This window comes from Zonotrichia leucophrys, chromosome 10 (genome assembly GCF_028769735.1).
Source record: "Zonotrichia leucophrys gambelii isolate GWCS_2022_RI chromosome 10, RI_Zleu_2.0, whole genome shotgun sequence".
Taxonomy (NCBI): domain Eukaryota; kingdom Metazoa; phylum Chordata; class Aves; order Passeriformes; family Passerellidae; genus Zonotrichia; species Zonotrichia leucophrys.
This window is the reverse complement of record NC_088180.1, coordinates 17673103-17700577: the sequence shown is the minus strand read 5'-3', so window position 1 is coordinate 17700577 and position 27475 is coordinate 17673103. Positions and strand designations below refer to the sequence as shown.

Below are 27475 nucleotides of genomic sequence, written 5' to 3'. Positions count from 1 at the left end.
TTTCTAAAAGGAGGTTTTATTGCCAAATCTCAAAGCTCTTTACAAACAGGAGACAAAGTGCTGCCTTTCCACGGGCTGCAGCAGCTGCTTTTCAGATCGTCATCCACACTTGCTCACTTGCAAACTCACTTCCTTCCTGTCGCAGACATGCAAACGGGTGGCACTGCCCAAAATACAGACTCACACTCAGCACTCCAAGCCCAGAGGGTTTTCAGGCACAAAGCCCCCTGGCCTTAGTGCAGCCAGGAATTAGATGCAAGTTTAAATGCATGTTTAAAGGAAGATTAAAAAAAAAAAAAGTGCATGGTGGCAGGATGTACACTGAAAATGGGAGTGCCATAGAAGGCTGGATGTTTTAGGATGAAACTGCTAAATCTATTAGAAAAAATAGTTAAAACCAAGAGTCTCTACCATAGCATTTGCAGCAGTAAAGTTACTGGGTGATACAGAGATTCCACTTAACTTATACCTATTTACAAGACATAATACAAATCTAGTGAGATCTGTTAGTACAGCATATACAGTAATTAGCTGTAGGTTGAAAAATTATTTAATTTGCCCATTTCCTAACAGGTAAAGGGTATTTATCTGTTAGGACTCCTACTGATGGCTATTCAGTAAAATGTCAGACATTTATTCATTAGAATATTGAGTATAATATAAAAACATACAGTAAATATAAGCACATCCTGTAGGTTTGGCTGTAACAGAGAGGGATGTCTGGGTATTTTCACCAGCACTTTGCCAGACAAGTATCCACAGAACACACTGCCACAAGAAAACACTGGAGAGAGCAAAAGCATTTGTGTATAAATTAGGGGACTGAGCTACCCCATAAGCTGTTGTCATTCTCCTGGATTTCAGTGCCAGGCTTTGTTTTGCCCGTCCTGAAGTTTAGGATTGGCTTCAGCTTTGGGATATGAACCTGTTCCCAGAGTTTGCCCTGGTTTGTGTATACTCCTGTTAGTGTGAACTGGGTTTTCCCCCATCTGTGTATTGTTACAGAACTGCATCTTGCAAAAGCCTGCCTGCTCTCTGGAGCTGGTGTCCCTCCACTTCCAGTGCACACCAGGTTCTGACAGCTCACATTCACACCACACAGTGTTCGGTAAACAAAAGTGCACATGCAGAAAAATACATTTAGATAGCAGATAGGCACTGAGTATTGTCTGTGTTCTTAGCCCTTGTCCTAAGTGTGTCTGGAAAGGTGAATATGACCCAGAGTTCACATTGAACCCGTGGCAGTAAATGGCACAGGTCCAGAGTTTGCTTCAGGCTGTGTGCCTCAGGGTGGGCTTAGGACACTGGAAACTTCTTGCCTCAAAGCAAAGCTTTTTGGCACCTGAGCCCTGAGTGTTTGACCGTGTAGAACTTTCCATGTGACAGAATAACAAGTGAACTCTCATACAACATCTGTGTCTGTCTTGAGAGGAGGACTCACTACCAAAACCAAGGCTAATTTAATCAAAAGAGGCAGAAGCATCAGTTATGGTCATTATCTGTCTTGCTGGCTCCAGGTGGTAGAAACCAGGGTATTTGGAAGCCCAAAGCCAACCTTTCTGTGCTCAAACCTGAAGTACCTATGCCTAGCCTAAGAGGAGGCTCAAAGGAAATTTTACTGCTGCTGTGGTTGGTGTTGGCAGCCCCCTGCAGACTTGTGGGACCTGGGAAATGAGGAGAAAAAGAAACGGATGAGCTAAGAACAAAGTGCTGGAAAATGAGAGAAAAGAGTTTAGGTAGCACGTTGCTCCTTAAAACCAGACTGGGAAGATTGCCATTTTCCATGTTTCCAGAGCCTGGCTCAAGCAAAGGAGAAGCCCTCTGGGCTGTCACACAATTCTCCTCAGAGCAAGGAGAGAGAACAGGGGAGAGGGCCCAGCTCGGGTATGGGGCTACACAGTAGCAGTGCAAAGACACGATTTTGTCACTGCTGTAATCACTGAAGGCCACAGGAACTGTGGTGGACAGGGGAGACTGTGGGAATCGTGCTGGAGCCTTCTGCAATGCCTTCCTCAGATCCTTCCATAGCAATGCATTTTTATTTTCATATACTTCAGCCATTGGGACCAGCCCCAAAGTTTTGTGTGCAAAATGCCTTTCCCTCCATGTGTGTAAACTGGGGAGATCTGGGCCAAACCATGGCTCAGGCTGGCCAGGACACAGCAGGTAGAGATGTGCTCAGTGGGAAGGGGGAATCTCATCCAGACCCACTGCCTGATGTGCATACTCCTGTCAGTTACATCCCAAAACAACACTAAGGGAACACACATCCCCAAAGCTGCTTTGTAACAGCTCTCCTGGGAAGCTCCTGGGGATCTCCTGGACACAAGTTCTCCAAATGCCTGGCTATTTGCTCCTAACAATGCTGAGGGAATTCAGATAGGTATGTTCCTCAATAATAAATGTGTTGTCTTGGTAGAAGACACTTTCACAGGCCAGGCGTAATCTCAATTTCCCTATTAATGAAAGAGGAACAATCAATATTTGCCTGGCAATGACGCTTTGAGACTTGTGTTCACCCACACAGTGCTTAGCACACCTAAAGCACTGCACAGCCAGCCTCAGAGTGCCTTCATACAGCTGCTCCACATCAGGGACACTACTTGGAGTCAGGAATTGGCCAGTTTGGTTTGCCTCTGTGTGAGGTCACTTTTTAACTGTGGATGTGGTTTTATGAGGATCTTTGGAGAAGATTAAACCGTTTATCTTTACATTCCTAGATGTCACTGGGCCAGGTGGTCTGGGAAACCATGCCAGCAAGCGAACAAACACTGACTACATTTATCCCTAAATGATTCAACTGGGAAAACCAGATAGGTGCCAGTGTAATCTGGTATTTGCCTGCCTGGAAATACAGAGAGACAGGGGCTTTTGCTAGAATAGCCATTCTGCTCCTTTCAAAAAATCTGGCTTGGTCTGATTACCAGTAATTTTTAAGGCCTGATCCATTGAAAGGACTTTGGACAGAATCCTTAAGGAGCATTCACATTTTTGAAACTGTTCACTGTCCTGTAACCTTCTGCTGTGCTAAGAGGATTAGAACCAGACTGGTATGTACAACATGAAGAAAGAAAGATGCTATAACTGAAAGCTCAATTCCGTCCCACAAACATGGTGTGTGCACAGCAAAACACCACCTTTAAACACTGGCCTAGCAATGGTACAAATCATAAATGCAAATGTTTAGCTTTGATTTTGGGAAAGAAGTCTCTGCAAAGTGTGTCAGGGAGCACTTCTCCTATAAAGAGTCACTAGATCCTTTTGCTTTTCTTTCTGTTTCTGTGTTCCTTCTTTTTTCAGTTCTCCAAGGCCTTTAATTTCTTGCAAAACTTGTGAAGCTTGCCGAAGCTGTTCCACTGCCTCGTTGAGCAACGTCTCTGCCACCACTGGGGGTCCATTCCCCTCCTGGGCCTGTTCCAAACCTTCACGTAAAACCTTCTGCAGAAGCTTTTCTGCTTTTTCCCTTTCATTAGCAACTTTCTCCTCCATTTTAGCTATGCATTGATGGGAATCCTTTGGGAAACCTTGGCCTGGAAGTGCTCTCTGTTTGTTTTTGGAATCAGAGAGCAAGTCTCCCAGAGAAGAACAGCGAAGTTTGAGAACTGAAGTGTTTTCTGTAGAATCTTTCTTCTCAATAGCTGCTTTTGCACCCTCATGGTCTGTTTCTGTAGCTAAGGAAGTCTCTGTCTCTTCTGCTGAAGTTTGCTGTTCCTTCTCAGCTGCGGTCCTCCCATTTCCTTCTTCTGTTTCAGCTGTTGGGGATGTGAACTCTGCTACCTCGCTGGCTGTGATCCCATTCACTGGGGGCTTGGAGCTGCCAGACTCCTGCTCTTCCCAGCCCCCAGCTTCCAGGTCACCATGGCTGGAGTTCTCTGTGGCAAGCATTTTCTCTGGCAAAACCTTAGGAGGAACAGGCGGCTTTGAAACATCTGTAGCAGCAATCTCAGCCGGGTTGTCTTTGCCATCATCTCCTGATGATTCCAAGTCTTCTGTCTTTTTAGGTTCAATGGTTGGTTGGTCCCAAGCTACTTTCAGCTTGTCTGGCACGCTCTTAGGAAGTGGAATTGGAGCTTTTGATATAACCCTGTTGCTGACCTCAATGAGGTTCTCCTCGTTCTCCTCACTTGGCTCTTGGGATTCTTCCATGTCCTCCTCTGGAATTCCAGAGTCCTCCTCCTTGGTATTTACACTGTCCTTTGATTTGATGTTTTCCTTAAGCTTCTTATCTGGAGGCAGTGGAGGAGACAGAGGTTTTTTATGCTCCTGGTCAGGAACATCGTTCTCTGCCTCCTGGTTTTCTTTTATGCCAGTGGGTTTTGTGGGTGGCATAGGGGGCTTTGGAGTTTCTTTTTGAGGTGGTTCATTGTCACTTTCATTGACAGTAGAATCAAATTTTGGTGGTCCATTGTCTACTATATCCAGATCTAGTCGCAGGATACCATCTGATGTACACTTGGCAGCCTGAAAAACAAGAGAGAAAGTTTTCAATTTCTATCATTGATTCTATGTTTCATTCTTTAACTTCAAGTTAAAGTGCAAAACCCTTGCAGCCAGCATGGCAAGCAAAGGGTTGCTGCTTCAAGCTAAGAGAGTTGGGGCTTTGCAGCCAGGAGAAGAGAAGGCTTCAGGGAGACCTTAAAGCCCCTTCCAGTGCCTGAAGGGGGCTTCCAAGAGAGCTGGAGAGGGATTTTTCACACGGTCATAGGGTGATAGCACAAGGAGGAATGGCCTTAGGCTGAAAGAGGACAGGTTTAGATTAAATATTCAGAAGAAATTCTTCACTATAAGGGTGGTGAGGCCCTGGCACAGGTTACACAGAGAGGCTGTGGACTCCCCATCCCTGGAGCGTTCAAGGCCAGGCTGGAAGGGGCTCTAAGTAACCCAGTCTAGTGAAAGGTTCTTTGCCCTTGAAGATGATTTTTAAGGTCCCTTCTAACCTGGCCCTTGATTCTAAGAAAAGTGCAGAACTTATTTTACTACTGCTTTTGAAAAGACTGTCTTAAAGCCTGTACCACAATAACCTAATTTCTTGGTTTTCCTGTGGGTGCTAAGCTCTGTCTTTTTATTCTTTGTCCTGTGGTAGTGGGATCCCTGTACCCCCTTCATTTACAATGCACCCCCCAAAGGCTCACTTTCTGCTTTTGAGCTTGTCATAAACCAAGCTGATCTTTAGATCACTTGGCCAGGGATTGTAATCCTGTTGCCTTCTGCTTGTTTCCTCTAACCCAGTGTCATCCTGGCCTGACCAGGGCCAAGCCTCAGCTGGTTAAGCCTCCTTCAGACCACAGGCTCTGTGAAAATCTCACTAGTAGGGAGGTTTTCCTAAAAAGGATGGACTTAGCAAAGACACTGCAGTGTGTAAGCTCAGTGCCCCACAGGGAGAACCGCAGTGACAGTTCCTGTGTGAGGGAACCCAAAACCACACAGAGGCATAGCTGCAGCCAGGGCCAGGCTCCTGCAGTGCAGAGACTTCAGTTAAAGCCTCTCTCTGCCCTTCCAGCCCAGCAGAGAGACAGAGGCAAGCTGCATCCTGGCAGTTTGGCCCTGACCCATCCTCACCTGGCCTGCTTTGAACACTGTTAATCCATGTTCGTGCCATTTCCTTCATGAATCTGCAGCCAGCAGCCATGATACACATCTTTCTGCAGGCTCTATCCCCTCATTCCTGCTGCTGAATTTGTAAGTCAGTTTTCCCTGATTTTGGCTGAGGGTGAGACATCTTAGAGGTATTAACCTCAGGGGTATCTTGTGAAAATAGTGATGTGAGCAGGGAAGAGAGATGTTTTTAGTGCCTAGGGAAGGGCTCCCCACCTTACTGAACCCGTATTAGGCAAGAGAATGCACAGTTCATTGTTGCTGTGACTTTTGTCATGTTTTCTTCTGCGGTTTTCTGGAGGATGGGAAGCTATGATTCATTCTCATGCATTTCTCTGGGAGAGACACTCTCCCTCCATTTCTATGCAAAGTAAAAAGTCTCAGGGTATCTCATTTTCTGCACAAGGGTCATCTGAGTGTTGTGCAGACACATAAGTCAGGGTCTTGGAAGTCTGAAGAAAGAAGGTTTGATTTAAAAACCTTCCTTGCTTGTGATTAACGCTCTGCTAAAGTATCAATCTGTCTGTAGAAACTTCTTCATAAATCACAGGAATCAAACATTAGTAAGAACCTCTCCCCTGGAAATGAAATGCAGGTTTGTGGTTTTTTCTTTTTTTTTTTTTTTAAGTGACAGACCCAGAAAATCAGTTAAAAGTAGACAGGTTAGTCTATAAAACTGCCTGGGAGAATAATGTATTCTGTTTCAGACCTAGGGAAGGGCTTGTAAGCTTGAAAGCTCGTCTGCTTTCTCCAGTTAGCTTAATAAAAATACAGCTTCTCCCCGTGGACCATGCAGTTCTTCTACCTTTAGACCACTGTGGCTGCAAAATTATCACATCTTTGAAAATAAATATAGGAGCTTCAGTCTCTAATGGCTCTGACCAGATGGTGAAGCAGCTTATGAGTTATGAAAAGCTAAATATATGGTAACGTGCTGCAGCAGATAGAGATCTATGGGAACCTGGAGCTTCATTAGAGAGGTGCTGGCACAGTCTTCCCTGCAGGAAGTTGTTTCCCTGTCAGCCTTCTCTGGGGTTCCCCTGGGTTTGGTACCTGGGTGGAAGGAGCAGCTCTGGGTGATGCCAGCTGCTGGGATGGCTCACTCCATCAGGGTGCACTCACCTCCTTTAGGTGACTTCTCGTGGGGGGCCGACGTCCGTGGGACACCTTCACCCTGTCCCGAGTCACGTGGTCCAAGGAAAGGCTCTCGTCCACTTTCACCTTTAGCAGGGGGAAGAGGAGGAAAACAAAAAAGGAAGAGGGTCATTAATTTCTCAGGACACGTCCATAAAGTTGTCATTGTCACACATGAAATGTTGGAGCATTTCACCTCTAGTCTTCACCTCAGAGCTCAGTTACAGCCTGCCTGCAAAGCCCTGCACGTATGTGATGGATATTTAAGGTCTCAGAGGTTGCAATGGCTAAACTTATCTCCACCTAAGAGGCAGGGAAAAAAGGACACAAGGAGCTTTGTCCTCACTGCACCCTGTGCTTGGACCAGCTCCTGCACATGGCAGAACACAGCACCAAAACTGCTGTTTCCATCTTAGAGGTGAAAGCTCATTAATAACTGTGACCTGACTGTGAACTGTATCAGCAGCACTTTGTTTCAGCCCTTCCCTTCCACAGCTCTAATGACTGCAGGATGCTGAGGAGAAGGTGTGAGCAGTGACCTGGATTAATTGCAGATCCAGCTGAATTAACAAATTTATTTCCTGCAATCAGATGAGAAATGCACTGCCTCACACTCCTAAGGAGGGAAGTCCAAGTGCCCCGACAGGTATTTCTCTGTGCTGGCTCTGTGACCATCCACCAACACTGTGATGGCCAAGGGCTGGAGTCCCCATGGAGGGGCAGCACCAGTGACCAGAAACATCTGTGTGTCCTTGGTACCACAAGTCTGTACAATAGGAAAGCTGGCGAGGGTGAAATAGGGATTTAAAGAGAAATTATGGCAGAGTGGTTTTACAGCTCCTTCAGGATAATCCAAGTGAGCTGAGGGCTTGACGCATTACCCTGTGCCTGGCCTATGTGGAAACACTTTAAATCTGAGGTTTGATCCTTACTGGAATGACTGAGAATTAGAGGCTGGATCCCTCTGTAAGGAGGATAACCCCATTTCACAGGGCAGGGAGGTGATCTGAGATCCCACCTTGCTGTGCTGCTAAAGGGTGTGCAGAGTTCACTGCCCACTGTACTGAATAAAAGGAAAGCCCAACTTCTCAGAGTTTACACCTCTAGCACTGTATCTACACGAGTTAGCCCTTTTCTCAGAACTTTTACTCATTGCTTTGGTTTCCTTTGCTAAACAGTTTTGCTGATTTCCTTGTCCCTCCTTACCCTGCTCGTTTTCTCTTGTGTCATTCCCATGGTGGTGGTTTTGTTAATTTCCTTTCAGTTACGGAAAGAACTGCAGAAGAGATGCTGCTCCCTTGGTTTAGCTCAGGGCTGATTTACAAACTAAGAGGGAGCAGGACAAGGTTAAACAGGCTCTAGGTTGTGCAATTATCCTCCCCTCCATACAGCAGGATGGGAGGAGAATTTGAAAGTGCAGGTGTGCTGGGGCCAGCTGAGAGGCAGGCAGGTTTGGCCAGGGCCATGGAGTAACTTTCCACCAGACTTCTCTCCAGACTGCAGGCGGAATAGCTGCTGGACTGAGTCACTTCAGACCTTTCCAGTCCTGAAGACTGGGCTGCATCCTAAGCAAGTGCCTCCATTTCCAGGCTGCTTGGTGCTGAGGACCATGGCAGTGTGGGGTACACAAGTCCCTCCAGGCTGCATCCCAGCTCTACACAACTCAGCGCTGCAGCTGCTGCTCTGCACCAGCTGCCTCCATTGGGAGAGGAGAACTCCCAGAAATCCTCTGATCCCAAGCTCTGAAGGGAAGGAACCTGCCCCACCTTGCACACCACTTTCTCTTTCCCTGGACTATGGCTGGCATGCAGGAAGGATGAGGAGAACAAGAGTTCAGGCAAGTTCTGCTTTTAGCTAAAGGAGCCATGGATGTGAACAGACACAGAAACATAGGAGTTTGAAAATTGTTTCTCTTACCTCATCAAATACTTTGTTTTTGCCTCTATTGATCCCTTCATTAAGAGCTTTTATCCACGATTCCTTTTCTTCCAAAGTTGGAGCTTGAAATTTGATATCATGAACCTGCAAGAGCAGAGAGAGAATTTCTGCCTGAGCATTCCTTGTCAGGACCAGAGATACCTCTGAATCACTTCAGTTTCTATATAACATGCACTTCTAGCCTGTGTTTAAACGACAGATTCCTTGGCACAGCTCCTATGAACAGCATTTTGTTATGCTGGACAGCTTTTTGTTGTAGTTTTATTTTGGTAACTACTAAAGTAGTAAAAACGTAAGTTTCTCCTTTCTGCAAAACTTGGAATAGCTCTTGGAGCATCAATGAGTTGTACAGCAAATGGTCACACTGCATAGAGTCAGACTGAAAGTCCAAGTCATACTGGCTGGTCCAGATGAAGTAAAACATTTTATCTCCCACTTCCTCCAGAATACCAGGAATGGGAAGGCTGCACGCAGTGGGCTCTGCCTGCTTCCCCGTTCCTGTGGCTCTGCAGAACAGAACTGATACTGGAATGTGGGGCACTGCCATGGGCTGCTCTAACCCTGACCCAGCTGGGCACAGACACAATGAGGCGTAAGAGCAATGTAAGTGCAGAAATTCACCATATCTTATTTCTGTTTGCAAAGGAAATCCAGCAGTGAACGCTGCAGACAGGCACTCTCTGGGGTCTGAAGAGCTGCCCCAAGAAGAAGGGAAGAGCTGGCCATATAAGAGGGAACTGGCAAGAAGTATGGGTCACAAATAAGGAGGGAGGATGGGTGATTGTATGGCCTGTCCTCCAGCCAGCCAGCTCTTCCCTTCCTCCAGGACAGCCCCATGGCTTTGCTCAGTGTTTCCAGTCTCTTCTTGCTCACAGCAGTGACAGCAGGCAGGGTGTTATTTAATTCACTGCTGTTTCCTCTGAGCACCTCACCAGTATTATGTATCTGTGCCCCAGAGTACACTGCAGGTGAGAGAAATATCATCTTCACCCTACAGGTGGCTCCATGGCAGACCAGCTGGGATCCAAAGAGCTCCGTGTGGTGCCCTCATCCACACTGAGCACAGGCACACAGGAATACTCCTGTGCTAAAGGACACCAGCAACATTGCAAAATGAAGCACTGAAAAGTCAGACACTCCCATTGTTTCCGGGCTGCAGGGATGTCAGCCTGCTCTGTGCTCCTCCTAGCACCATCCCTAACAACAGGGTGGCACTTCTTACTCAGTTATTCCATCATGTGTTTTATCCTCCTGGGTCAATATGTCTTATTGATTCCACTCTGCTCCAGCCCTGCCCTGAAAACAGAATTACTGATTCCCCTGACAGTCTTTTTTCTTTCCTGCTTATCACTACAGTATCTAGGGGGCTTCACAAATTCCTTTTCAGGGCAACTGAAATTATCCACCTCTTCCAGGTGGAGAAATGAACTACAGAGAGGCTTGCTCAAAACACAGCCTCATGGGGGTTTTGCCTGGAACAGCTTTTTGGGGTATTTAACATCCTTATAGGTACTCTGCACTTTCCCATTGCCTTCAAGAACAGTAGTAGCCTCAGCCTTTTTGTAAATGAGGCCCCACATTCCAAAATCACAGCAGTGTCTATATAAAACAGGGACTATATTAAATGAGGGGGACAAAGCTAATGGTGACTGACAGACGAGTGCTCTTAGCAGCTCCCTGTTCCTGGCACAACAAAGCAGCAACTGTTCTGGGTCTCAGCAACTTCTGAAGGGACCATCAGAAATTGTGCAGAACTAAAGCCTGATCTCCTTACACCCACTCTTGCTGTTAGAAACCAACTGTTCTTCCTTTCTGTAGTTATTTCTCGTGTCAGTGCCATGGATTTACATCACAACCATCATGGCAAGCAGGGAGTTAAGGAATAATTAGGGGAAAGATTCTTTATTTGATCAGTTTGCACGTAAGGTGACGGGACCACAGGCCTTCCTGAGAGCTCAGAGGGGAGGTTAGGGCCTGACCCACAGCCCTCTGGAAAAAGAGCCCTTTGTCTGGGATGCAGAAGAGCCACTCTAACCAGGGACTGTAAGGGAAGGCAAAGCTCCAAAACAGAGCCACGGCCAGATTTTGTTTTAGTCCGAGCTGGCCTGGTTTTGTGTGTGCTTAAAAACTTTTTTTGTTTGAAAACCATTTTGCCCCAAAGCTTTGTGATTATAAAAGCTTATGAGAAAGCTCTACTTGTGAGCAGCTGAGCTGCTGCACTGCCTGGCAAAGACCTGGCAGCCTGCACAAGGGTTTAGAAATCTCCGTACACGTTGTTCGGGGGAAGGATTCCTGCCTCACTTCAAGCTTCCTCTTCCAATGCCACTTTCTGTGCCTCATTCCAAATAAAGCTTCCCAGTCTGTGACTAAGCACTGGTGTCAGCAACTCTGTGGCAGAGCAGAGAGAACCTCAGGGGGGTGGTTCCTCGTTAATGAGAAGCTGAGATGTCCCTCTGGCATGCAACCCTTTGCCATCAAATGCAGATCCAGCGGATGGAGAGAGAAAGGGACTCATGGTGGCAGCAGAAGGGGCCGGGTGAGGGAGGATGAGCAGCACAGTGGGACCCACGGGGCAGTGGGGGCAGTGCCAGCCCTGCTTGCACAGCTCCCTGGGGCTGTGACACAGAGGGGCAGGTTCCTCCCAGTACCCAGGTATATTATGGTTTTTTTCTCTCCTTTTTATAACACATCCACAGACACCAGGGCAGAGTCAGGCTGCTGGGGCTCTGAGGCTCGTGCTCAGGCTGCTGCCAGCCACAGCCTTTTGCTGCCTGGCAGTCCCTGGTCTGCCTGCATCCATCTGTGGCTCCTGTCCTCAGCCAAGGCACTGGGGGAAGGAAGCTCACCCAAACCAGGATGGGAGCTCTCTGTAAAGCAGGAAGCTGCAGAGGAGAGGCAGGAAGAAGCTGGTCTCAGTCCTGCCTATCACTGGGACTCTGCACAGTACTCTGAGACTCCCAGGCTCTCAGCAAAAAGGGAACAAATTAATTTCTCTTGTCTGTATCTTTACTCATTTGAATATTTACAGATACCAGCAGATGCATCTAAAGATGGGTATTTCCTACAAAACATTAAGCAGAGTCTGCTCTCCAGCAGGAATTTAAGGCAGAGTCAGTGACGCCAATATGAGAGGGCAGCAGGCAGGGTAACACATTTGCACTCCTTCTTGCTAAGCCAGCTGAGACTGAGTCATGCCATAAACAACAGGCTGATGTGCCAGGAAAAGCTGTCATGGCCAAACCTAGTGACCATTGTAAGCCATGAATGCAGGCTACACAATTTACTGACAGTTCCTCAGAGCACAGCACAGCTCCTGCTGAATCACTGCCGAGACCTCAGGCAGGAGAGCTCCCACAGGGATCACTGTCCGTGACAGCAGCGGGCACCAGCTCCCTCCCCGCTCCCTGTCCTCCCTGAGACATCAGTCTTCTCCAGCACTGACAGCCTGATGGCAATGCCAAGCCTGCTTTCCAGGAAAAAGAAGTGTTCCTGGGGTCAGTCTGTTGTACCTGTGCTAAGTGATTTAACAGACAAGCTCTGGAGAGCTTGTAGCTGCAGTTTAAGACTGTCACCAACACTTCTTTGCTGAGCAGTTCTGCAGATCTGCTGCAGGGGTAGGTGACACAAACCTGTGCTTGGTCCTTATCTGTTTCAGTGCAAAGCCTGGTGGGGCTGGGCTAAACTGGACTGTGAATTGCCTGTGAACTGCTGGGGGATGTGTTCCCTTCTGATGACTTTTGGTACAGGGTGGTCACCTCCAGCAGAAGCTGCAGCACAGCTGGGTCAGTAACATCTCAACTACCATGAGTGCAGCAGAGTCTATCTGCCAGATGGGAGGTCATTTCTTGCCTTCTTCTACATGACTTTGTCAGGTTATATATCATGAAGGACAAAGGAGAACACAAGGGCCTATGACAGGGAGGTTGGAACTAGGTGATTTTTAAGGTCCCTTTCAACCCAAACCATTCCATGTTTCTATGAGATGACTGTCAGAGGATTCTGGTGCTTTTCTGTAGCTGAACCAAGAGCTACATCACCTCTGGGAATAATGCAGCATCTCTGCCAGACTGGCAGGCCCCAGGAGCAGACTCCCCCAAACCTCACTGCATTCTACTGCAGCTTTCAGGCTGGGCCCCTGGTGAAGGCAGTTCCAGGTACCTGAAAAACTGACGAAGGGAAAAATAAGCAATGGAAGTTTCCATCCCTGACCACAGGTGTGAGAAGCTGCAGGACTTGTTGGTGGGCACCTTCCTTACTACCAGCCTCTTCCCAATATTAATACTTCCCTGCAGCTGAAGCTTTTCAGATCCACTGAACACCAGACTTGTGCCAATCTTGGTAATTTTCAGAGTTTACACCAAACATCATTTACACTGCTTTTCTGCATTGTGAGTAGTACATTTTAGTCTCCAGGCCAAGGCTACTGCCCTTTCTTAGAAGCCCAGCGCTCTGCATCCAAAAGTTTTCACTTAATTGCTGTGGATGGAATGAAGCATTTGAGATTTCTAAGCAGAACAAGGCTTTTGCACACTGCCAGCTTCCTTCACTGAAGAACTGAAGCTCAGGGGGCAGTGCTTTCTTTCAGTTCCATACCAGTGCAGGAGAGTGACATGCTCATATTGTCACAGCTCAACAAAAATATCATCCTTGTCAACAGGCCAAGCAGAATCTGGGGTGCATTCATCAACGACCAGTGTTTAGCAGACAACTTATTTATTCAGGTGCAACTTCAGCTGCAGAGTAGTTTTAACTGACTGATTCATCTCTGCTCAAAAATATCCCATCCAAGATTAAAATTGGGATTCCCCTGCAACTAAACTGGGCTCCCTGTATTCAAGATTTGTGCACTGAAACAGAAATGGCCTTTCCTAGCTTGGTGCTAAGTCCCTCAAACTCATTCCTCACCATTATGCTCCAGAGAGAGGGTGAAAAGAAAAAAACCTTAGCAAGATGTGGCAGAGTTTGGCAAGCTGGCTCTCAGGGTGATTTTAAAGTGTGGATGGCAGCAAGCCTCCCAAATGGAAAATGTTTAACTGATATATATCGCCACAGCTGTGTATTTCAAAACAGAAGAAGGACAGTTGTGTAGTTGGCCTCCTAATTGAAGCCTGTGCTAACATCTGCCAAAGTATGTTGTGTGTCAACACCCTCACCAGATTCCCAGCCAAAAGAAGGGCGGGAGGGGAGCCACAAACAGGGGACTTTTCATTTATAAAAGCCCTTCCTTTCACCAAAAGAGCCTTATAAAAAGTAGCCTCTATCTAGGTCTCCATTGAATCAGTGGCATGAAAAACAGGGTAGCTGTAAACCTGCCAGCATGCCAAAAGGATGAAGTTACCCTTTTGGGCACAGTTTGGGCATATTTTTCTCATAGCAAGAAATGAAAGGTTTGGGAACAGGTCTCACACCCTGCATTGATTCATGGAGCAGTGCAGAGACATATGCAGCTATTACACAATTCTCTCTCAGTAACACACTGGCAGATAATACCTGTTCCTACCGTGCTGCCCATCTCTGAGCACACAGGGTATTATTGGCCTCCCTGGGAATAGGTGGACACTTAGAATCACAGAATCCTAGAATCTTTTGGCTTGGAAGAGAAAAACCATCTAGTTCCAGCCCTCCTGCCATGGGCAGGGACACCCTACACTATTCCAGGGTGCTCCAAGCCCTGTCCAACCTGGTCTTGGACACTTCCAGGGATGGAGCAGCCACAGCTGCTCTGAGCAGCCTGTGCCAGGGCCTCCCCACCCTTGCAGGGAAGAATTCCTTCCTAATGTGTTCTGGGCTCCAGCGCTCTGGGGGAGCTCACTAGCCCAGGGTTCTGGGGCAGGAAAGTCCTTGTTTTGTTGTTTTGAATGAAGTTTAGCACAATGGTGCTCTGAACTCAGCTGGGGTCTTATTATATGTGTAAACACTAAGTGACTGGAGTGAAAGAATAAGCAACAGTGACAACAAGGACTAAACAATCTCTATTTATTTAAACAAAATGGAGATGGGGGAATGCAGCAACTTGGTATTTGTGTCTGTTCATGTTCTTATGGAAATGAATGTGTTTTGTCCCTCACAACTTCTCAGATTTGCAAGGGGAGATTTACTAAGAACTCTAAGGCCAAAAAAATCACATTAAAATTACAAGGCAAAATGTGATACCCCAAAGCAACAATGAAGAATTCTAGCCCATAAAGATGCTGAAATGGATGGCATGCAAGTAGGAACTAAGGAGAACATCAAAAGATGTGTAGTGATGATGACTATAGATAGGAAGTAAAGCAGGATGTCCTTGCATACACCCAGTGCTCAGATGGATGTATAGTCACTTTGCAATGCCAGCCTGGTTTTTAGCTTCTGGATCTAACCAGATGCTGTGCAGAATGCTACAGATGTAGGGTTTCATGAATTCTGCAAAATAAATCTTTTCTCCTAGGAACTGTTTGGCTGCAAGTAAATTTGCACTGGAGTTTCTCAGATCAATGGTTCTAACTCCAGGAACTGTCTCAGTACATGGATTGGAATTATTGATTTCACTGGACTTGGGCAAAGCTGCAGCATCCACAGGTGCTCAGAAGACATGGAGGAACCATAGGGAATGATCTAAGAAGTACAACTTAGGAAGTACTGGAAGAAAGAAAATGCTAAGGCAAGGAAAAAAAAATCAAGAGGAAAAGGTCGAGCTGCAGGAAGACGCTTTCCCCACAAGAAAGAAATCTACATGACAGTGGCTTTCCTTCTTACACACTGCACACCCTTCACAGCTACAGGTCACTCTGCCAGCTGCCAAGGAGCTCAGTCTCAGAGCTCTTCATCTGCTCTGGCCACAGCTGGCTGGAACTCACTTTGGAGTTAGCAAACTCGAGGGTGATGAGAAAGGCAATCCTACCTTCTTACCCGGGGAGCGGATTAAAATGAAACGATTTTTCCTTTTTAGTAGTGCACGCAGCTCCTGGCACTTGTCATAACTCTCCAGTTCCACCGTTTCTATGCACTTCTGTTCATCCTGCAGAGAGGGAATGAAACATTACTATGAAAAGGAGACATTGAAATCAATCACAGACCATCAAATTCTGCATTTCTTCCCTTTGCAACTGTCAAAAAGCTCTTCGGCCTTAAAAATAACCTGCATGCAGCCAGAAAGCCCCATAAATCAGGCTGGCATCTCATTAAGAAAATACTCTGGTCTTTAAGCTACAGGCCTAGTGGTCCACAGTGGCTGAGCAAATAACAGGTTGGGGACAGTAACACCAGCTTCTGTCATTGCTGTTAGCCTCATCCAGGCATCTGCAGCCAGAAGTGACACTACCTCCACCCCGCAATGAAAGGAGGAGATGTGATTCTGCTTCTTCATAAGGAAGATGACACAAGCATCACGATGGTCCAAGCAGCCCCCTCAGGAAGCCTGAGCCAGAGCAGGGATGAGAGGAAGCCCTGCTGCCACACTGAGCTGGGGCGGACTGGTCCTCACATCACAAAGGCCAGCAGGAGCCATGTGTGATGGACACAGTCCTCTTGCAGTCACACTCTGAGCTGTCAAAACGCTTAGGATTGGAAATACAGCCCTGTACAGCCGGCAAAACTGTCTGGGCCAGCATCTCAGTGGGGAATATTTATCTCTGGAGTATCTCCACTGATGACTGCCGGCCGCGATCTTGGCTCATTTCTCCCAGCAACATAACTAAAATTCCACACGTGGTGCGTGGCTCAGTTCAGCTGCAGAGCACCATCCCTAATAGGAATTGCAGCGTAACACTGGGCAGATAATATTCTTCATGTCTCAGTAGCCCAGCAGAGACCAAAGCTCCCTTTTGCTAAGCACAAATGAGCAGTGAGAATCTCAGAGCAGTTCTTGCCAGTGAAGTGCTACAGTCAGCATGGCTCATGAACCTCTCCAGTGCCAACCTGAATTAAAATCACTGGCCATAACCACCCCCAGCTCAGGCTCTGCTCCCAGGGCAGCTCCTTGTGCCCGTATGAGTTTGTATTTAGCAATTCCTGTAGTGGAGACGGGGGTGTGGGATGAGGAAACATGTCATAGCCAGGAAGCTGCTGCGTGGCTGGAGGCAGGGAATGGAGAGTTCAGAGGGAAGTGGGCTGAGGGGAATTTCCTCCCTTTACCACTTGACATTTAAGTCGCTGTGCAGAACTCAGCCTGCGTTTCAGTTTTTTTAACCCTCCTATCTGGGGATGGGGGCCCAGCAGAGCTGATGCCAGTACACAGAGCAAGTCCTGAGCCACCGAGGGACGTCTGCATCTAATTTAGGTTTATTATTTTAATGACATTACTGTTTATTTCGTTTAACACTGAGTAGGTGAATGTGAACTGGGAAAAGGCACACTAGGAGGAGGAGATGAATCCTGCCCAAACCTAAAACCCAGCCGATAAAATCCTGCTGACGCTACCGGGCCCTTTGAAGGCTCCTGCTGCAATCCTGGTATCGCAATGTCACTGCGAAAGGACAGGGATGGAAATAATAACCCCTCTGCGGCCAAGAAATGACAGAGGAGGGTGAGGTCAGGAATACATGCCTCGGGGATGGGTGATCTCATCCTGGCCTTCGGAGCACGACCGCCCACGTTACAGCCCTGCGCACGGCCGGTGCAGCTCCCAGCTCCTTCCCCTCCTTCCCCGGGCTCAGGATGCAGAGAGCTCAGCAGAGCTCTGAGCTGACACCAGCCCCAAGCCTCCTGCCCACCCTCCCTGCTCTCAAGAGCAGCTCTGTCCCCAGCAGAGCTGCTGTCACCCTCCCTGTCCGTGCCATCTGTCCTGCCTCTTGGACAGGAACTCTTCCCTGCGCAAGCCGTGCGCCATGTCCTAAGGGCTGTGGAACACCAAGCTGGGCAACAAGGGGACTTGGCAGGGTGGAAAGGTGTGGTTTTGCTGTGAGATTGCCTCTTGCCTTCCAGCTGCCTGTCTTCTCCCTGGGGAGGCTTTGGGGACTGTGACCTGGCCACGGAACAAGGGCAGAGAGGATGGGGACATGCAGGATGCTGTCTCCCAGAGACACCTTGACTGTTCAAGCTGTGGTTCCTTCATCTCAGGGACCTGAACTTTTCAAGTGAGTTATCCTCTTCAGGAAAACCATGGAAGAAAGCAGCCAGAGAAATATAAAAACTTCATGTATGAGGCAAAGGAAAAGCATCTGAGTTCAGGGAGCAGCAGAATGGGGCTTTTGTCTATGTTTTACCCTTGGCAAGCAGCCATCCCCACTCTGTGAGCCTACCTGGGTCACAAAGAGATCCTTTATGTCTGTCCGGCAACACTAAGATAAAGAACGAAAGACCCGACCCTGACGCAGGTCCCCAGGTCCCTTCAGCCTCCTGGGACCTGGAGGACACTCAGCACCACGCAGGGACAAGGTCACTTCCAGACACTGCCCTGACAATGCTCTGGAGAAGCTCAATCCTGGTACAGAACCCTTACATTCATGATTTAATGTAGAAAAATGATTCCATTAACTCTTCATGAGCACGTCCCGTGACAAACATACCTGTGTCTATTGGCTTGGCCCTTAAGAAGAAAGTTACTGAATACCTGGACATATTAATGCCTGTGCTTAACTGAAGAATCACACTTGGCAAACAATTTCCTTAATGAAAAGTTTATAAAAAGGTGGGGGGAAAAGACTCCCTGAAATTTTTATTTATATGAAGGTGTAATTCCCAGCAAAAACCTCCTCATTGACACACACTCAGGGGCTGAGACCCTCCATTCAGTGTAAAATGTCTAAACCTGAAATAATAATTTATTTCTCTATTTGAGGCTCTCAAAGTGTTTTAACAAATCACTTTTGGGTATACCTTGCAATTACTTTACCAGGGGCAAAATGCAGATGTTAAATGTCCAACTGTTGAATGCCAAGTGGATTCTCTGGTCTCTAGAATCTAGTAGAATTTTTCCCTGTCAAATAACACACTTACAAAGAAACCCTAAAACAACAAGAAAACAGGTCTAAGCACTAGCGGCTGTTTAGGGGGTAAAAAAAATCCAAACTCAAGACTGATGCTTTCTAATCCATGAAGTGATAATGTTGATCTGTCTAGTCACCCTACACTGCATTGCCTGGTCTTCAGGCAAAAACCACAAAAACAACTCTGTAGGTTTTTTTTTAATGCAAGAATATGCAGAGACAAGAAGACAAGAAACCCCACTAGAAAATAACCCACTTGGTTCTATGCAGACCTGCACAGCATTTCTTGGGATCTGAGCACCCTGCACTTGCATCAGTGCCTCCTTTGCTGACATTTGGGTATGGAATATGTTGCTTAACATATTGTTTAATTGCAAGGGTACAGATGCAGACTGCTGTAGATGGAGGCACAGCAGAGAACAAGAAATCCATCTCCCTTCATTCCCCATCCTCTGAAAGAAACCTGAAGCCCCGTGGGATGACTTTCACCCCATCTGCTCCAGGTAACACAATAGGCATTTGCCATTTGCTTTAAACCAAACCCAAAGCCTGACTAGCAGATGCAACTTGGGGAACACGTTCCCAGGGCAGGTCAGGGAATCAATCTCCAGCACATTCCAGGAGATTGCTACTGATGATGATATATGGTATCTGTGTGCTGCTCAGACTGTACTTTCCAGCAACACTGTACAATGTTCTTGTCTGTATCTATCTGGTGTTGGCAGTCCCCTCTGCTCTTGTTTTGCACCTAAACCTCAGCTACACGTGCAGCCAGGCTCATGCAACTGCACCAACAAGGCAGCCTGCATAGGAAACAACAGCTAAAGGCAACATTAGCAGCCCTTTGTGAAGGGGTGGGCACGGGAGGGACTGAGAAAAGCACACTGAGTCCAAGGCACCACTCAGCTCCTGGAAATCGGATGGGCTCAGACCAGCTGAAAGGCTCAGCCTCCAAACCTGCCTGCCCACACGGAAGCTGACCCCCCGTTTAACCCATCCAAGTCTCATTCAGGATAAATATGAAGAGATGCCTTTTGTTCCTGTTGCCTGAGGTTTTATCTCCTTTCCTTTTCAGCAAGCACAGAACAACCCCATTTGTAAGTGTTTCAGTCTGAGGATGGTCTGGAATGCTGTGTTCTTCTCCAGGGTCACACAGAGCAGATATGTGGAGAAGTCCAGTGGGAAAAATGGCACCTTGAACTCCAGAAATGCAAACCACCATAGCACACTGCACCACAGACTCTGCCTAGACATCAACCCTTCCCATCTCAAAAACTTAGTTCACCATTTGTAAGATAGAGACAGCCACACTGCCCTGATCACATTAAAGGAAGATAAATACAGTAATAAACATGAACTGCCTCAATTCTGTTGCAACAAGACCCCTCCTGAGTGCAGAAAATTGCCATTTCCTTTGGTTTCCCTGTAGTAAGTCTGCACAATCACATGTTATCCTATTGTGCTACCAGATAATTTTGCAGCAATTTCCTCTCCTAAGACATTTGACTTCACTGTAAGCCAGTTTAATAGCCTATAGATATTAACATGATCCCTTATTTACAATAATGGGACCTTGCAGCTACTGTAGCTTACAGATGCAATTTATTACAGGATGTTACCACAATCCGCAGGCTACCAGAAAACATTATGCCTGGTTGTTACAAATGCCATTTTCCTTCTTGAGATAATAAAATAACCCTTTAAATGATTGGGATTTTTTTCCTTCTTCTGAATGTCTGTGAAAATTAATCTTACTTTAAAAGCCTCCTTTTCCCTTGTGGTAATGAGAGCCTCCATGTATCTTGTTTTTAAAGGCATGCCCTTTTAAAAAAAACCTACGTCATGTTTATAGATTTTGAATCTTCGAGTTCCTGAAGCTTCAGCTGGAGTCAACAGGTGTCCAGGGCATTGGGAACTGATCTACAGAGAGTCAACAGTTTGCAGGACCAGGCTGCATCCCTCTGGGTAAGAGAATTCCCCCTTGCTTTTCCTGCCTTCTGAACTGCTCATCACCTGACATTGACTTCTCCTGTCATTATTTTTGCACTCTTCATGACATTTCACAGCTAAGAACAAATGACACCAGAAAGCTTTGGGATTTGGGAAGAGCAGGAGTGTTCAGCTTAAGGGAAGAGGTAGAACCCTTTAACCTAAATTGTTTATAACAAATCTTCTTTATTAGGCAAGAGTATGTTTTTAAAAAAGAGAACTGAACTCACTGTCAGTCCTTTGTTCCTGAAACCACCACAGCAATGCAGCTGCTGAAACATTTCCCTATTCTTCTTCCCTTGACACACTGCGCATGAAGCTTTACATGATTTTGCTTTTATGTCGTCCTGATGCCCCCACATGACCCAGATCCTCCTGGGCCTGACACCTCACAGGCACGTGGCCTTGTGCAGACCACAGTCCCCCACCCAGCTGCACACACAGGCCACCACAGGGCTTAGACCTACCCACCCCTCATCTCACACCCCTCTTGATTGTAGCTTGTGCTCTGCACTGTAATTTCTAACTTTTGGGGCAAACCCTGCTCTTGCAGAAGCTGCTTCCTGCCCAGGAAAAAGGGCTTGACTCAGGACAAAGCCACCTTTGCATCCTGGCAGGAGCAGCCCTGCACTTTTCACTCTTCTTGCCTGAAAATGCAGGACAGATTTGGCTTGGCTCTTACTCCTCATTTGTCTGGAAACAGCTCGAAGTGTGGCCATGAACTCAAGGCATGCAGTTTATCTAGGGAAGTCCACAACAAGGCTGCCAGGGGTCCTTTGCTCAGAACTGGCTCAAGTAAAGGGAAAAGATGAGCCAAATCCAGACTGTCCGTGCTTAAGGAGGACAGCAAGCACTCACAGTCTCACTCTGCATCCTTCAGTGGCTAAAAGAAACCCTGAAGAGTCAGGCTGGCAACAATCTGAGCTGCTTGAGGGGTGCCAGACAGCTGCAGGCTTGCCTGCCATCCCCTCAAGTGGCAGGTGGGAAGTCAGCCTGCTACAACCACTTTTATCCTTCAAAAGCCAAAACCTCATTGCACATATCCTGCTTCCGCCCAAAGCTTCACTCCGTTCACCTTCTCACAGGATGTCCTGCCCCCCATGTTGTATTTTGGCAAAGGCTCTGTCAAAATATTCAGTGGCTAAAATATTTATAATATATAATATATTTAAAACGCAGCTGCTGTCCCTTTTACAGAGTTTACCCTTCCTGGAGATATCTGGAGAAGCCCTTTTGGAAGGAATGGGCTGGAGGGAAGAGTAGAAAACACAGGGACATGCATGTGTCCCCAGGGGCCTGCTCCTGCCCCTCATTCAAGGCCATTAGCTGTGACCATACCTCATCCTCGTAGACCATGAGCTGTGTTTTCCTCAGCTGGATGTAACGATCCTTCCACAGTCCCAGGAGCCCCCCGCTGCTTTTTTTAATCCAGCCATATTTCTCTGCAGTTGGAGCACCCTTGGGTTTCTCTGAGACCTCCTCCTTTGTATCCTGCAAGGACAGAAGGCATAAGGGGTTTCCATCATCAGAAAGCCAGCCCAGAGAAGATTTTGGCACCCACCAAATGTGGTCCCTCCCCACCACATCACAACGGGAGACTGGCATCTTCCAGAGGAAAACTCAACCCGCTCTCACAGCACTGGTAAGTGGGCACAGACCCCAGCCACCCCTGGAGACACTGTTGGGATGGCAACGAGTCCACCTTGCTCCTCTGCTCCCCCAGGGGCTCTGCTTCCCTCTCTGGGGAGGTACTCCTTGCTCACTCGTGCACCAAGTGCACCTTGAAAAGGAGCAGATTCCTCTCCTCTTTGCTCCTCCAGCTTTCTGATGAATCCCAGCACGATGGATTCTGCTGGCATCAGTAGCAACACTCATATTTTAGTCCAAGGCCACTTCTGCAAGCTCCTTTTCTAGGTGTCTATGCTTGGTCACTATTCCCAAACCAACTCCTGTGGGCAAATCCACAGCATGAGGGACAGGGCTTCACCATATCCACGTTAAAACGTTCCCAGCAGGTAAAAGATGAAGACTTGCCTCCTCTCCAGTGGCCTGGAAGAGCCTTTGCAAAGGCTGGATCCCTGCACCCCTCCCTTGGAGCACCCTGCTGCTCCCCACACCCCATGGACCCCTCAATAAGCCTCTTGCCCTGGAGCAAGGCAAGAGGAATCCCTTGCTGAGCCAAATCCCCTTACACAATCCCCTCAGCAGCCTTGTGATTTGTCAGGAGAGGCCAAGCCCAAATCCTCCAACCTCCTCCCAGGGACCACACTGTCCCCCAGACTCGGTTTTCTCCATGGCCCCACGTGTAATAGCAGCAATCCTGCTGCAGAGGTCTGGCACACAAACAGAAGATGTGTGACAAGAGAGCCCCAACATCCCAAAATGGCTCTCGCTGCACAAACTGGACTGGCTGGAGCTCAGACATCTTGTTTCATAACATGAGAAAATCCCAAATTCATGGAACAGAGTCAGAGCTGGACACTCCCACAGCCAGGACAGAGCAAGTGTGTATGGACAAGCTTCAAAAATTTGGAGGAGAGCCTTGCTAACAAATCTGTTTTCATGCACCAAACTCCCACTGAACACACCCTTGGACAGCAGCTTTCATCAGGGTAAGCTCTTATTCCAAAGAGGGAGCTTGCACTCATAAAAAGAAGAAAAACAGCTTAAAAACCCCGTGCACCCACATTTATTCTGACCTCCACTAAATCTAGAAGGAGCTGGGCTTTCCTGGTAGGCTCAGGTGCAGACTGGGAACAAGAAACTCAAATAAACTGTGTTTCATCTAAAAGAAAACTGGGCTGAAACCTGCAACAACCTCGGTGCCTTCTGAAGAAGCTATTTCAGTTATACTGAGCTGTATCTGAAACGGCCACAATACAGGATGACTGAGCATCAAAAAGTTTTCCGGGAAATGGAGGAACTACATAGGGTGGGTTTTTTTTAAACTTGACTTTTTAGGTTGCCAGGAAGTTGTATTCAGTTGAGATCTGCGACTTCAGCAAACATCAATTCCTGCACAAATAGAGACCTGCTGGTTTCCTGATCGAGAACCCTTTTGATGTCATTTTTAGATAATTGGGCATGGACTTTACCTCCCTCGTAGCACTTGTGCATGGATGTTGCTGTATGAAGAGTTTATTCAAGTGAGTCCTGACCAACAACTGATAAAATGTTTTCATCTTTTAAGGCTTTTTTTTTGCTTGGCAGGTGAATTTTTGCTGGGCTTTTTTTTCCCCACCTGGCAGAAAGGCTGAAGTCACATGGTAAATATGTCTATCCATGCTCTGCTCCGCAGAGCAAAAACTACACTGGTTTTAAAATAAAAGTACTCCCTGTGAAAACACAGCACCTCACATCTACCTCTGAAAAACAACCTGCCCAGCAGAGCTGGGGCTCGCGTTGGCACCTCTGTACAAGGCACAGCAGGGCAGAGCTGGTTTGGGGTCTGGCTCTCCAGCCTTTCAGGGACTGCACCTCCCTCCCTGGCATTGCAGGGTTGCCTTGGAGCTCCCCAGATCCTCAGGAGCCCTGGCTGGAACCCGTGCCTGAAAGGAGCCAAGCATGGGGAACCCTCCATAGCAGGCAGGATTTCCTGCTGTGCCAGCACCTGGGAGCATCCAGACAGAGGATCCTTGACTCCAAGCCCCACCTGAGCAGCCCAGGAGAGGGAAGGTGCAATGAGATGGAGACAGCAGCCACAAGCAGAGGGCTCTGCCCCTTGCACTGCACAGGAGTCACCAGAGCCTGAGCTGCCTTCTCCAGTCCCTGCTACAAGGCAGATGTGAGGGGTGAGATCCAGCACTCTGCTGGGCTCTGGGTCAGCAGCTTCCCCCTCACACATACCCAGCACATCCCACAACGGGGGCAGGTGCTGTGATCCCTCACCTGCAGCTTAAGGACATTAAAAACCCAGATCATTCAACTGCAAACTTTGTTCCTGCAAAAGCAAGAAGAGTCTCAGAGATGGTGCCTGACATTTTTGCAGATTTTTTTTTTGCCAGCCCTGCCCCAAATTGGCAAGGGGAGGGTTGGCCAGGGAAGGGCATCGGCAGCAGGGAATTGTGTCCATCCTGTGTCCCCTGCCTGCAATTCCACAATTCAAATGGGAGCATGACACAAAGACATGAGCTCCTGTTGTTAACTCAGCTATATATGAGCATTCTACGAGAAATATTCAGATATCCTTCCTGGGATATTCTTGGGCTGGATTCATTCTTGTGGTAATTCCATGAGAAGGAGCCCCCTGACATCAGCCAAGTGAGCCAGTGTAAATGAAGGAAGAACCAAGTTATCCCAACGCTGGCTCAGGCCAAAGGCATCGCTCCCAAAACCAACCCAAAGGAGCCATTTCTGCATTAGAGGTGAAACACGAGTTCCACTCCCTCAACTTGGTTTAGCCTCGCATTTTGCAGCTCAGCAGAGAACCCAAATCAGACAAGATGGCTTTTTATTTAACAACTAGGCAGTTTTTTCTCCCCTGCCCTGTATTTTATGGGCCCGCAAACCCACATAGTCTTTATGTCTTCCAACAAAACAAACCCCCAAGAGTTGAATCACAGTGGTGCTTTTAAAGTTACACAGATCACAGAAGTGCCTCCGCCAGTTACATCAACTTCATTTCAATCAAGCATCTCACTACCACACACTCCTTTCTACCAAGGTGCTGATGAACAACTCCCAGGAGACAACCTGCATCCCTACACATCCACTCTTTTCCTCCCTTTCCACGTTATCTCCCAAACCTTGCTGTTAGCACTTCCACTTCTCCCCAGGCTGCTGGAGCACAACAGATTGTATCGCTGGAAATGAACTCCTCAGATGCACGTGGAACTTGGGGAGCTGCCTCTGACACCCCTTCTACAAGCAATCCTTGGAGGATTCATGGGTCACTAAAGAAGAGAAGCCCGTGAGAGGGCCAGCCAACGCTGGGGTAAGTGTGAAGCCCCTTTGGCCGGCAGCCACCAGCTGGAAGCAGTTTCTCTGCTGTGGATTAATTTCATGGATGCCAGCGGATAATAACAACTCTCAGTCACTACCAACTTGGGCTGCTTTGCCGTCTCCCTGCTGTTTTAAAAGAGCTTTCATTCTTGCCACAGAATGTTGGGAGCTGAAATAAGGGGGTGTGAGGGGGGAGAGACAAGCCACAGCGACAGGGATCGCATGTACCAGACAGAGCCTGAAGTCCGTCCTACCGGGATCTTTCTTTGTGCACGAGCAGCAAAACCTCATCCAAGGAAAGGAAGCAGGAATAATTGCGCGGCCAGACGAGGGGAGAAAGCGACCTGTTTAACTTGCCAACAAATTTGTGGCATCTTAATCAATTCTCAGAGGGATGGATTATTGGGGTGTCTGATTCCATGGACATGAAAACCGTGTGCAGAAGAAGCACCACTGCCCTTCTCCGAGTTAAACCCGTCCCAAACAGAAAGGAGGAGCGGAACACAAGTGGGGAAGTCTGGAGGTGCGTAGCCATGGCCAAGCTGGCGATTCGACCCAGGCCCGGCTCCAGCGGGGCAGGACAACACCCCAGCGGAGTCACTCGGGGTGGCCCAGCACGCGTGGAGCCAGCCCGGCAGCCCCTCCCGGCCGGCCCCACCATCCCCAGGGCTGCGGGATGCGCTGCCGACGCTCTGCCCGCGCCGCTCCGGGGCTGCCGGGCATGGGGAACCCCCGCCCCGCGGTCTCCCTCGCCGTGCCCCGGGCGCAGCGGGGCCGGGATGTCCCAGCGCGGCGAACACCCGAACACGCCCCGAAGTGCCCGGGCGGTCCCCGTGCCCCGGCAGCCGCTTCTCCCGCCCGGCCCGGGGTCCCCCCTCCCTGTCCCGGGTCCCCCCGCTGCCCGTCCCGCTCCGGCCGGACTCACGGGCTCCATGGCTCCTCCCGCCCGCTCAGGGGCTCGGCCGCCGCCCCGCTGCCCCGCTGGGCTCCGGGCGGACGGGCATGCCGGGCGGGCCGGGGCTGCCGGCCCGGGCCCCGCCGCTCTCCCTCGGCAACAACTTCTCGGGGAGCCGGAGCCGCGGCAGCAGCAGCACCGCCGGGTTTCCGGCGGCTCCGGCGCTGCCAGCGAGGAGGCGGGGATGCCCCCGCCGCCGGCCCCGGCCCCGCCACCGCCTCCTGGCCCGGCCCCCCCGCCTGGCCCGGCCCCGGCCCCGGCCCCCCCGCCGCCGACGGGGGTGGGAGCCCCGGGACGGGCTGGGACCGAGCCCGGGAGAGAGGGATGAGCGGGGTCCGTGCGGTCAGACGGCGCCTGCGGGGTGGGACATGGACCCTGGGGTGGGACAGGGACCCTGGGGTGGGCAGAATAGCCAGGGATGACAGGATAACCGGAGCGGGACATGGAGCTCGGGGTAGGAGAGATCCCCGGGGTCGGATAGGGTCATCGGGGATCAGGGAAAACCCCCGTGGTGAGACAATGTCTGTGAAATCGGAGGATCCCTGAAATGAGAAGGGCCCCTGTGTCTGTCGGGGTCCCCAGGGTCCAATAGGATCCCCAGGGTTAGGCGGGGTCCCCGGGGTCACATACAGATCCTGGGGTCAGACAGGGTCCCCAGGGATCAGGCTAGACCCCGTGGTAGGAGAGTTCCTGAAATCAGCAGATCCCGCAGGTCAGGGGGTCCCTGTGTCTCACACGGTGCCCAGGGATCAGAGAGTGTCCCATGAGGTCACGCCAGACCCCTGTAGTAAGACAGTGCCTGAAATCAGAGAGTCCTCATGGTCAGGCAGGGGTGAGGCAGGGTCTGGGGTGGCACACTGTCCCTGGGGCTGGGGCCAGGCCAGGCCCCAGGAGCTGCAGGACAGGGCACAGCGTGGAGAGAGGCGAGGGATGCTCCAAGGAGCCAGCATGGAGCAATGGCCAGGGCTCAGGTGTGTGCAGCCACGTGGCTCCCTCAGCCACAGCAGTGGCTCCTGGC

The 27475-nt window shown here is 48.9% G+C and overlaps 1 protein-coding gene across 1 annotated transcript; it reads right to left on the bottom strand.

The window, feature by feature from the left end:
* On the bottom strand, positions 1-26642 carry PLEKHO2 (pleckstrin homology domain containing O2). The gene is made up of 6 exons (XM_064722300.1): positions 26428-26642; positions 21900-22052; positions 15548-15664; positions 8647-8751; positions 6718-6816; positions 1-4461 (listed from the first exon to the last, which is right to left on the bottom strand). Exons 1-6 carry the CDS (start codon positions 26434-26436, stop codon positions 3223-3225), a joined length of 1722 nt encoding a protein of 573 aa, XP_064578370.1. The 5' UTR covers positions 26437-26642; the 3' UTR covers positions 1-3222.
* Positions 26643-27475: the final 833 nt, after the last annotated feature.